Here is a 12,438-nt window from a genome sequence, read left to right on the forward strand (position 1 = left end):
CTGATCATATGGAAAATACAATGGTGCACAAGATAGAGGTCACTGCCCTTATGGAAGCTATAGCTTGGCAAAGAAGAAAATCAATCAAATGTAACTGAGTATTATTAAGCATCATAATAGGAGAAATGAAGTGACTGTGTGAGGGATGTAGAAAGAGGAGTCAGGGGCAGAGAACAGCACATGCAAAAGCTCTGAGGTAAGAAAGAGCTTGACATGTTTGAGAAATCTAGAAGAGTTCAACATGGCGGGAAAAGCAAACGTAAACTGAATAAATACAAAAAACGCCAAGGTAGGAAGGCGTCAAATCAGGTACCAACTAGTTAGTCACTTAAGAAGATTTGGACCTTATCCTAAGAGCCAAGAGAAGAAAAAAAGGCAGAAGTAGGTATGGTATTTTAGGTGGTTTACTTATTATGGGTAATGGATCAGCAAAAATCACAACCGTAGGCAGGAAAAGCATTTAAAGACTGTTGCCGGATTATAGGTCACTTGGGTAGGGGCGTGGCAGCAATGATAAGGCGGGGAGCGTCGATAATTTCAAAGGATATTTATTTACATGCTGGAATCAGCTCAGTGATTCTTTGATGGGGGAGGCACAAGTGAGGAGTGAAGAATTCCCTCAGGCTTCTAGTTTGTTTAAACCATGCTATTGAAATGAGGGTCTTCTGAAAAGGGGCAGCTTTGAGGAAAGGAGAGGGGAGTTTTGTGTTTGTTCAATGTGAGGTGCGCATGAGGGCATTTTTGACTGCAAGTTTAACGTAAAATTAGGACTTTATCATAAACACATAATTCACAGTGGGCCAGCAAGAACCTGGGTGTTTATTCAAATAAGAAGGGTGGAATTGCATTTACAAACACGAGGAACCGTATACATTGTGTATTAGCTAATATTCAGACACTATTGTTAATATTGTTAAATGTGCCATTATCGTTATTCTTGTCATTACTATTGTTTCTACATGAACAGAATTTTGTGATTTTATATTTAATTTAGAATTTTATTAATCTTATTTAATTTATTTTTTTATTTTTTTCTTCTTAACGTTTATTTATTATTGGGAGACAGAGAGAGACAGAGCATGAACATGGGAGGGGCAGAGGGAGGAGGAAACACAGAATCCAAAGCAGGCGCCAGGCTCTGAGCTGGAAGCACAGAGCCCGACGTGGGGCTCGAACTCACAGACCGCGAGATCATGACCTGAGCCGAGGTCGGACGCTTAGCTGACTGAGCTACCCAGGCGCCCCAAATTTGTTTTCATTTTAGACTTAGAGAAAAGTTGGAAAGATAATACAGAGAATCCCCATGGACCCCACAACTCAGATTTCCATATTGCTAATATCTTACATGACTATTATGTACCTATCACAACTTATGAATCAAGACTACCATTATCAATTAATATATACATTTATACAAATTTCCTTAATTTTGTTTAAAGTCCTGTCTTAGGATCCCATCCAGGGCAGCACATTACATTCAGTCATGCTTCTTTAGGATCCTCTATGACAGTTTCTCAGACATTCTTTATTTTTCTGAAAACGTTGACAGTTTTGAAGAGTAACAATCAAGTATTTTATAGGTTGTCCCTCAATTTAGGTTTTTCTGAAATTTTTCTTATTACTGGATTGGGACTGTGGAGATTTGAGGGAAAAAGGTGCCATTTTCATCGCATCATACTAAAAGTACCTACTATCAACATGAGTTATTACTGATGATGTTAACCTTGATCGGCTCACTGAGGTGACATTTGTCAGCCCTTCTCCACTTCAAGGTAACAGTGTTTCTCCCCTTCCATGTTCTTCTCTATGGAGAAGTCACTATGCACAGTCCATGCTTAAAGGGTGGGGAGTTATGTCCATCTCCTGGAAAGGGTAGTGCCTATGTCAATTTTTTCACTCTTATGAATAGATTCGTCTATCCCCCCTCAATTTATGGGGGGATATGGGTTCATGGGCATTAATTTATCTTTCTTTATGGTCCAAAACTATGTTATTAATTTTGTTGCTCAAATTGTCCCTTCTTTCGCTACTGGGAGCTCCTTCCTTTGGCTCCTATGTTCTTTTGACATACTCCCCTCGATGCAGGTTTGGGTTGTTTGCGAATTTCCTCACTTTCTGGTAGCATAAGATGCTTCAAACTCATCTTGTATAATTCCTGCCCCAGGCCAGGCTCATCTTGCATACTCATAATGGGACTTTTAAAGCTTTTATTCTGAGAGAGAGAGAGAGAGACAAGAGGGGGAGGGACAGAGAGAGAGGGAGAGAAAGAGAGAGAATCCCAAGCAGACTCTGTGCTGACAACACAGATCTAGGGCTCGATCTTACAAACAGTGAGATAATGACCTAAACAGCAATCAAGAGTTGGACACCTAACTGACTGAGCCACTCAAGTGCCCCCATATGGGACTTTTAACATAAGTCCTGATTTGCACAATGGTGGTAAAAGATTGGCTTTGCCATCTTGGGTGAGTACCAAACTTCAACCAATAAAAGTTTTGCTTTTTTTTTTTTTTTTTTATTGTCGACCTGCAATGTTATATTAATAAAACGTTTAAGAAGGTGATAAAGGAATTGGAGATCAAGAGAATACACTATTTGTAAGGAGATAACTAGAGAAAAAATGGCCAGACGTTATCTCCCGATGGCTGCAGGTGGAGAGTTGCATTTTCATCATCTCAAGCCATGGGAAAGACATTTAGGTGGGACCTTTTGGAATGCTGAAATGTGTCATGCTTATGACTGAGAAACCTAACAAATGAGAGCATGGAGGGCTGGCTCTTCTAGTCTTGGAGGGAAGAAAAGCTGCCCTGGGAAAAGTTTACCCACTCAAAAAATGTTGGAGCAAAGTGACAATCAGTATTCTCCACGGACCAAGTAAGAAACCTAAGGCTCACAATGCAACTGCCTGGTAATAAATATCTAAGGACAGTCATTGAATGCCTTTCACAGTAGTGGGAGTTGAAAAATTACCTAACTTTGAAGCTTGTTTCCTATTATATGTATTACATATTGTCTGCATAAACATTTAGGTTTTTTTTTTTAAATAAAATCTTAAATGCTTATGTTTCAACACCTGAATAAACACTATTCTAAGCAACAGGCCAAATGTGTTGCCGTGAAAGTTGTCCAACTTTGCTGCAGAAAGCTGCTGTAAAGCAAACAAACCTGCATGTTACAACTCTGAGAAAGCAAAATGCTCAGAGATTACATTCCACGGGCACCAGCTCAGAACAAACGAAGTTGCCTTAAATCAGTCCGGAAAGCTGTTAGTGGAAATCCTCTGTTAGTGGAAGATTTGAAATGGCACCCCCTAAAATCCAAATTTTACTCCATCTTATGTCCTAATCCATCAAAAGCTTGCTGCCTCCACAACCCTCGCCCCCACCAAGCACATGCTGTGCCCTGGGCGGGGGGGGGGGGGGGGGAGGTGAGTCCGCAGAAACATCGAGACTCCTCTCTTGTTCAGTTCGGATTGGAGCATGAGCTGGCTTTCTACATATCCTGTGAATGCAATAAATCCTATTTATTCAATCCAAACGTGTACCTGTATGTCATAATCGTGGATGTGCCAAACATCTCTCTTCTGCATCAGAGGAAGCCTTTTCGGATACACCAGTTCTTGGCCCTCCACTCCAAGGATTACCTTTTCTAAAAGGAAACATAGGGGGGAAAATACATCCGGCATTAACATTCACCCACAGTGACTGGAGAACGAATAGTCTCACAGAGTTCACTTGCCCCCAGTTAGCAGTCATGTACAGCATCACTAGGAAGTCGATCCCCATTCACAGGTGAGGAAATTGAGACTGTCATTTCCAAATTGGGAAAATACAAGAAAAATTGGAAAGTAGACCAAAAAACCATGAGGTCCTTTGGCTTTTTCCATCTCTCCACCTTGTGCTGCGGTTGCCTGTCTCCTCACGCCTGTCTCTGGATTCCGCCCCCTGTCCCAGCCTGCCCTGGGATGGATGGTAGATGGTAAATTACCGATTTTAGTGTAAATTACCGATTTTTGTCTCCCAGGAACATTTGCATTTGAAACCTTGACCCTCTTAGATACATACAGGTCTTTCTCTTGCTAAAAAAGGTTTGAGGTACTCTTGAATCAGTGCTGGACATAATAGTCTACACAACCGGTGGCCATCTGTGAGGTGAGCCCTGGTAACCTCCCTGAAGAGCGATAGGGAGGAAAGACCGAGAATCTCAGTATTTGTCATAACTGGCCCAAGTCCTATGCTATGTTCTCAGCGAAATCATCCATGGGAATTCCTGTTTTTATCATTTACAGTTTCAATTTTGTGACTAAAGAGACATTACCTCATAGCCTAGTAAGAAAACCCTAATAAAAAGGTTAAGACATACCTTTAATCTGAGAGATGAGTATGATCATGAAAAGCAAAGTCCCGGGGAACATTCTGAAGGATGCTGGTGGAAGGGGGCACAGGTGCTTGAGAAAAGATGCGCACAGCTCCCTGCCCTTGCTTCCTCAGCGGGGTCAAAGCGCCCAACAGATGGACAGGCAGTTTTGATGCAGCACAAGGAAGTGTTCCTTGCTCGTGTTGCATCATTTGTGAGGTGCCTGAGGCTAAAACCCGGAGGGTTGACATCATGTACTAATTAAAAGGACTACTGAGGTGCTGTCATGGGGGTGGACTGGGCAGAGATCCCTGCTTCGTGCCTGATATAAATACAATTCTAGAGGTACTAAAAATCCTAAAGTGAAAAGAAATCATGTGGGTCTTAGAAAAAAACATTAAAGAACGTTTATATAAACTTGGGTTGATGAAGGTGCATAGGAAGAATGCCACGTGTAGGAATTGTAAAGGAAGATTTGTTAAAACCAGTTAGAAATACTGAAACCTTTTTTCCCCTAGCTATTAAAGAAAAGCCTATGCCACGTGGGGCAGAGGCATAATGGCCTTTCTAATGGTGCCCTAAACACAAGATATTAATTCATATCCCACCCCCAGCCTCCACTCCTACCCTTATAAAAGAACCCAGAGTCCTGAGGCAAGAAGAGAAAATGAGGGGAGATAACTTGATCTCCCCCCCCCCCACCACCAGTTTTATCAAGATATAACTAACAGACAGCACCGTGTAAGTTTAAGGTGCATGGTGCAATGACTTGATTTACTCTTATTGTAAGTTATAGCGCAGTAAGTGTAATTGACATCCATCATCCCCCTACAGATGGAGACACAAAAGAAAAAAAATGGCTTTTTCTTTGTGATGAGAGCTCTTAGCATCTACTCTCTAAATCACATATGAATTTAAATTAAAAGACAAGAACTCCAGGAATGTATGCAAGGTAAGGGTAAGGGTAAGGGTGAATATCCTTATAATATGGAACTCCTTCAAATCAATACAAAAAATAAGACATTAATAGACACATGCGCAAAGAACCTGTATAAGCCTATCTCTATGCCTACGATCTCTTCTTATGTTAGAAGAGATATCCCTTTGCCAATATCATCCTTTGGTGTTTGGGATTCTATCTCCTCCCCCATCTCATATTATTGATTATCCCTCTAATATTCCCATAAAGTGAGCCAATCTATGATAACTAGAAGCATTCTTTTAATATTTAAATAAGTTTAAGTCTCTTCCTTTCAAAAAACCCTCCCCTCAATCCTATATTCCACAGACCCCTACCATCACCTGGTTTTTTTTTTTTTTAATTTTTTTTTCAACGTTTATTTATTTTTGGGACAGAGAGAGACAGAGCATGAACGGGGGAGGGGCAGAGAGAGAGGGAGACACAGAATCGGAAACAGGCTCCAGGCTCTGAGCCATCAGCCCAGAGCCTGACGCGGGGCTCGAACTCCCAGACCGCGAGATCGTGACCTGGCTGAAGTCGGACGCTCAACCGACTGCGCCACCCAGGCGCCCCCATCACCTGGTTTTTCATTCCCTTTTCAACTAAACTTTTCACCAAGTTTATCTTTACTTCTTCTGGCGATTTTCTCCCTTCCAGCTCATCCTAACACATTGTACTCTGCCTTCGTTATTCTGCTGATACAGCTGATCAATCTTGCCTACCATTTCACAATTTCTATATCCAATGGCTATTTTGGTTCCTTATATTACTTGCCCTCTTAACAACAGTTGGCACTCTTGACCGTATCTTCGCCATCGAAATACTCTATTTGACTCCCTTGACACAGACTTTTTTTAATGTTTTCCTAGCCCTCTGGCAACCTGTGCGTGCATTTCCTTTCTTACCCAACCTTTAAATTTTGGAGCTCCTCAAGGTATTATCCTATACCCTCTTTTCCTCTAACTGTGTGCCCGTCCCAAAGCCATCTTATCATCAGTTACGGCTTAATTATCATTAATTAATGATAATTAATTAATCTGCGATGCCCCACATTTACACAGCTAGCCACCTGAATGGTAGACCTTTACAGCCAACTCTCTACTCAACGTCTTCGCTGGGAGGGCTCAAAGCCCCTGCAAACTCACAAGGTACAAAACTTGTTCTCCGTCCTTCTTAATGATGTCAATATCCATTCCACATTGCAAGTCTGAAATCTGGTAGCCATCATTGATATCTCTCGTAATCGACCGAATTTCATTCTGAAACGAGATTCTCTTTTTTTCTGAAAACTTAGTTTATCACACACTTACGCATCTAAGTATTTGATTATCTACCTCCTCCAGCGGACTATAATCTCCAGAAAGCAAATATTCTGTTTGTTTTTGCTTACTCTGGTACCACAAACCTAACAGCGTGTTGCAGATAGACACGACATTTAATATAAAATTGTTGAATGCAAGAACATAATTTGCAGCATCATTATTGCCTGGTTACACCCTCATGTGTTTCCAGAAATTTCGAACATCATTGAAACACCTTTAATGCAAATGATCATCTCTACCAGTAGAGTCTATGACACTCTTTCAAGTCAGTGCAAAAGAGAGGTGAAGACTGATGAGTGTCCTCAGGGTATTCGACCCATTATCAAACCAAACAAATACTCAGCCACACATCAAATGGAACTTACCAGCTTATTTGTCATGACAGTAGAAAAGATCATTTTAAATTGGGTGACAGGAACTATATTGAACTTGCCTTTGTTGCAGTCAAAGTTGTGGGAGATAGAAGAAACAATTTTTAAAATACAAATTGCGAGGGGTGCCTGGGTGGCTCCGTCGGTTAAGCTTCCGACTTCGACTCAGGTCACCATCTCGCGGTCCGTGAGTTCGAGTCCCGAGTTGGGCTCTGGGCTGATGGCTCAGAGCCTGGAGCCTGCTTTGGATTCTGTGTTTCCCTCTCTCTCTGCCCCTCCCCCGTTCATGCTCTGTCTCTCTCTGTCTCAAAAAAATAAATAAATAAATAAATAAATAAATAAATAAATAAACGTTAAAAAAAATAAAAAAAATACAAATTGTGGAATCTCAATTATTTATAGTGTCACGGTAAATGATAAGGCTTTGAGGCCTTAGTCTGGTGTCTTTGTTCAAGTTACAACTAGACTAACTCTCTGCCATATCTAAAGTATTACAGATACAGTATTATTTATGGTTAACCCGGGTGAAACAAACAAGCACTTTCAAAGAAGAAACATTTTTGTAACTTACTCAAGCGTGCTCAACAAATGGAAGGCAGAGATTAAAAGAAAATGTCTGCCTGACTCGGTGTTCTTTCTATTATATCCTGGTGTCCCTTTTTAGAGAGGGAAACAAGCTTTACTCTTTCTCACAATCACACTCGAACCAATCTTTCAAACTTGGAGACTGTTGCTCTCAATTCCAAACTCTACCAAGTTGCTAGCACGGAATAGTGCGACATAATACAACTAGTTCATTCATTGTTCTCACTCTTGCTCACAGTTTTCTGTTTAAATTAGCATGATCACTAAAGTATATGAAACTTTTTTTTTTTCCAAAAAGCAATGAACCCTGGAACAGATTTCAATATCAAAGGGAGTCCAAATGTCAGACAGCAGCCGATTTGAAAGAAAGATTAGACATGCATGAGAATGTTCTGTTCTCTTCCTATTTCTCTGTTACAAATTAGCGAAGCAGCCTCTTGGAGCAACCCCTTAGAGGTTCTCTAACCTACTCTTATCTTGCTTTCCACGAGTGGTTTGGAGGCTATAGATTCTTGTGTTCATTCCTTATTGCCACTAGGATCAGCTCTTTGCGAAATAGTCTTGGAGGCCCCCAGCTTTGTGCAGACCTTGTACACTTTCTCCTTTTGACCTCCCTCACAATCCAGATGCTCCTCGGGCTTGCCCTCTGGGGCTCCCTTCTGCCGTCCTTTTCCTCAATGTTGTTCCCACTCTCCTCGCTAGTGACTTAAAGAGCAACCCCCAGACCCTCGTAAAAACTTAAAGGAGTGTGTTCACAATGGAGGCCCCAGGAAGGATGATAGATGGTGCAGAATGTATTCTAAATCAGAAATGCGCAGCAGACCCCAAATGCCTACTCTTGTGACTACCTTTGTGAAGAGAATCATGAAGGAAAGGGGCACTAAATACAAGCGAATGAAGAGAAGAAGGTGAATAAAGAAAAACATTTAAATTGTAACAAGGAAAAAGCTCCGCAGAGAAATACTGGAATAAAAATGAGCATTTTTCTGTCTGGCTTTGAAAGACATAGCAGTATAAAGTACTCCAAAACCACAGTAATCAAAGGAAACTTGTAATTCTCTTTGTAGACGCTGATTTCAGCCTATTAATTGTGTTTTAAGTGCATCGAAAAGAACACTAGATTCAAAATCAGGAGCTCTGTGTTCTCCTGTGACTAATTCTACTACCTTTGGCAAATCACTGATTTTCTTGGCTCCACTGCCTAATTTATAAATTGGGATTGTCAGACTGTTTGAAGTCTAAGATTATTTTTTTAACATCAAAATGCTATTTCCATGCTTTCACTTGTTGGGGTTTTTCCCCCCTTTTCTAACACCTTCACTGTAAGTGGGAATTTTGATTTGGGAGAATAATGATACATTTGGGACATTTTTATCACTCTCTTTTTTTTTTATTTCTAACTACAGGTTTATCAATAATATGTATAGGAAACATCATGTAACAAATACAACAAGAGCCATAACAAATTGACTCACTCTGTCACGCAGAGGGACAAAGTTATTCTTGGGGAATGGCAGTCCCAGAGTGAACAGAAGGTGTAATAATTTCACCTCTTTATTCTGATAATCACATTGCTTAGCTAGTGACATCGAACAAATCACTTGATATTCCTAGAGTTTGGGTTTCCTCATGATAAACTAAGGATGAGAGTGTTTTTGTTTTTGTTTTTTTTTTTTACATAAGATTGTTGTGTAGATTAAGTGAGATAATTAATGAATTGTGTTACCGAAGGGTTGACATTATTTCTTACTCTCAACCTAACTGTTTCATACCAACTTTAAGAAATGCACAATGGGGCGCCTGGGTGGCGCAGTCGGTTAAGCGTCCGACTTCAGCCAGGTCACGATCTCGCGGTCCGTGAGTTCGAGCCCCGCGTCAGGCTCTGGGCTGATGGCTCAGAGCCTGGAGCCTGTTTCCAATTCTGTGTCTCCCTCTCTCTCTCTGCCCCTCCCCCGTTCATGCTCTGTCTCTCTCTGTCCCAAAAAAATAAATAAACGTTGAAAAAAAAATTAAAAAAAAAAAAAAGAAATGCACTAAATTCAGCAAGGCCAAAATGGTTTAAAGAACATAGACGTAAAACTAACTGGTGGTAGGTTAGAAAATGAAATGGAGTCTAATTAGATTTTTTCCTGTTGGATAACCAGGCACAAGATGATGGCTCTCATGTTTCCATTCATCAGTCCCATTTTCCTATACAACTATGCCACACCTTCTCCTCACCCCTCAACAAGCTGTAATTTTCTTCATCTTTAAACAAATTAGAGTAAGGTTCTTGTTCTTACTTGCCCGCCCAGCAGTTTCAATATTTTTTTTTGAGTCCCTTTACAACAAAATGCTCTCAATACAGTCACTGCCCTTGATTCTTCATTCTTTCTTTAAGCCACTCCTATCAGGGACAAGAGACAATCTCTTTTGTCCCCACTACTCTTCTGAAATGACTCACTGATGTCACCAATGACTTCCACATTTTAAATTCAATGGTCAAGTGTCAGTCTTAATTTCACTTCTTTGCCATGTTTGGTTTCTTATTTGAGCCTTTCTTTGTCTTTGTCTTTTTTTTTTTTTTTTTGACACACTTTTATTACTGGACTTCTAGCCCTGCATTTTCTCCCTCATTGGCCATTTCTTCTTGCTTTACTGCACTCCTTTTTCCTCACACCCTAGACGTTTAATCATTGGAAAGTCCTAGGAGGGCTCACTGTCTGAACATATTCTCTTTTCTGTCTACACTAATTCCCTTGGCGATCTCAACAAATCACAAGTCTAAGGCGCCTGGGTGGCTCAGTCGGTTGAGCATCCGACTTCAGCTCAGGTCATGATCTCGCAGTCTGTGAGTTCGAGCCCCGCGTCGGGCTCCGTGCTGACAGCTCAGAGCCTGGAGCCTGCTTCAGATTCTGTGTCTCCCTCTCTCTCTGCCCCTCCCCTGCTCATGCTCTGTCTCTCTCTCTGTAAAAAATAAATAAACATTAAATTTTTTTTTTTTTAAAAAGCACGTCTTAAAATCTTTGGCTATGCTGTTGACTGCCAAATTAATATGTCCCAGAGATATTTCCTTAGCTTCAGTTGTCTATTTGGCGTCTCCATTTTGATGTGTACTGGGCACCACAAATTTAATTTATACCAAAACCAAACTCCTTGTCTGCATCCCAAAAGTGTTCCTCTAAATGTCTTGCTCATCTCAGAAAATAACAATGCTGTAGATCAATATAACCACTCAAGCCAAAGACCGTGGGGCTGTCCTTGGGCCCTCTCTTTCTCTCACACTCCATACATAACCTGTCAGGACATCTTGCTGGCTTTTTCTTCAGAACGTACACAGAATCTAACTTCTTCTCATCGCCTCTACTGATACCACACTGAACAAATCCACGATCATCTCCCTCCTGTCGGAGGACTACCACAAACCCCTGATCAGTGCTTTCATTGTCTATCCTTGCCTCTCCCTAATAGTCTATTTCCCAGAAGCAGTTGGAAATCTTTTTTTTTTAATTTTTTTTAACGTTTATTTATTTTTGAGACAGAGAGAGACAGAGCATGAACAGGGGAGGGGCAGAGAGAGAGGGAGACACAGAATCGGAAACAGGCTCCAGGCTCTGAGCTGTCAGCACAGAGCCCGACGCGGGGCTCAAACCCATGGACCGTGAGATCATGACCTGAGCCAAAGTCGGACGCTTAACCGACCAAGCCACCCAGGCGCCCCTGGAAATCTTTTTAAAATGGAAGAAGTAACATGCATTCCTCTGTTTAAAATCCTGCAGTGGTTTACCACCTAACCAAATAGAAGCTATATTCTTTGTAACACTCTTCAAGTCCCTATATGATCTGGTGCCCTGTTACTCTCAAACCTCATCATTTACTCTTCTCCTTGGCTCTTTTCAGCTACTCTGTCCTTTTTGCTCTACCCAGAACCAATATGCCAACATGTTGTCAGTTCAGGGCTCCATCCCTTACCTCTGTTAGTTCTTTCCTCCAATACGCTTCTTCAGAGGAGGAGCCAAGATGGCCGAACAACATGGAAGTTTTTTTGTGTGTCTCGCGTCCATGAAATACAGCCAGACCAACACTAAACCATCCTACACACCTAAAAAACCGACTGGAAGATTAACACAACAATCTGCACAACCTGAACCACAGAATTCAGCAGGTACACGGCGCGGAGAAGTGAACTTGGGGAGTGAAAAGGTGCAGGAAGGCAGGTGCTTTTGTGAGCGGAGAGAGGACGGAGACTGGGGTGGGGGGAGAATACGGGAAAAGCACCGCTCCCCAAAAGCAGCTGGAAAGAAAGTGGAAAACTGGAAACAGCTGCAGGGACTAAACTAAAAAGGGAGAAAGGAGAAAGGAGAGAGTTTAAATTCCATTAAGACTGTAAACAAGGGGAGCGCAAAGTTTGCAACTCCGCGGCTCCATACCTGGCGGTGCCCTGGTGGGAAGGGCGAATCCCCAGGAGCAGAGTGGGGTCTGGAGGTTCTTGGGCCACACGGGGGAAAGCGGTTCCACTGCTGGAGGGACTGTTGAACCCACCTGGTCCCAGCAGACCCCAGAAAACAGCCATATTCGCTGGTGCTGGAACAAGGTCTTTAAGGGTGAAGCCTGGTGCCAGGTGTGTGTTGTGATTTTCCATCATCCCTGAAATGCTGCAGCTACACTGTCTCACAAACTTTTCTGGGATGGGCTGGCACCTGGGCAGTCTCAGGGCACTGGCAGCAGCAGGGTCCAGCAAGCATTCCTGGGTGCAGCCGACATTCAGCCATTGCTCATTTGGCCATTGCTCGGTGAGACCCTCCTGCAGAGGGGTGGAACGGGTCAAGGCCACAGTCCTTCAGAAGTAAGGGGCCAGGGAAAA

General features: G+C 42.0%; 1 protein-coding gene across 1 annotated transcript in view; it reads right to left on the bottom strand.

The window, feature by feature from the left end:
* ADAM7 (ADAM metallopeptidase domain 7) overlaps window positions 1–4,665 on the bottom strand; it is a 67,219-nt gene extending 62,554 nt beyond the window's left edge. Inside the window, exons 1-2 of the mRNA XM_045056716.1 lie at window positions 4,363–4,665; window positions 3,545–3,648 (exon numbers count right to left, since the gene is read on the bottom strand). Coding sequence (XP_044912651.1) covers window positions 3,545–3,648; window positions 4,363–4,414 — 156 coding nt within the window. The 5' untranslated portion in view covers window positions 4,415–4,665. The remainder of the gene's footprint in view (window positions 1–3,544; window positions 3,649–4,362) is intronic.
* Between the last annotated feature and the right edge of the window lie 7,773 nt (window positions 4,666–12,438).

Source organism: Felis catus, chromosome B1 (genome assembly GCF_018350175.1).
Source record: "Felis catus isolate Fca126 chromosome B1, F.catus_Fca126_mat1.0, whole genome shotgun sequence".
NCBI classification, from domain to species: Eukaryota; Metazoa; Chordata; class Mammalia; order Carnivora; family Felidae; genus Felis; species Felis catus.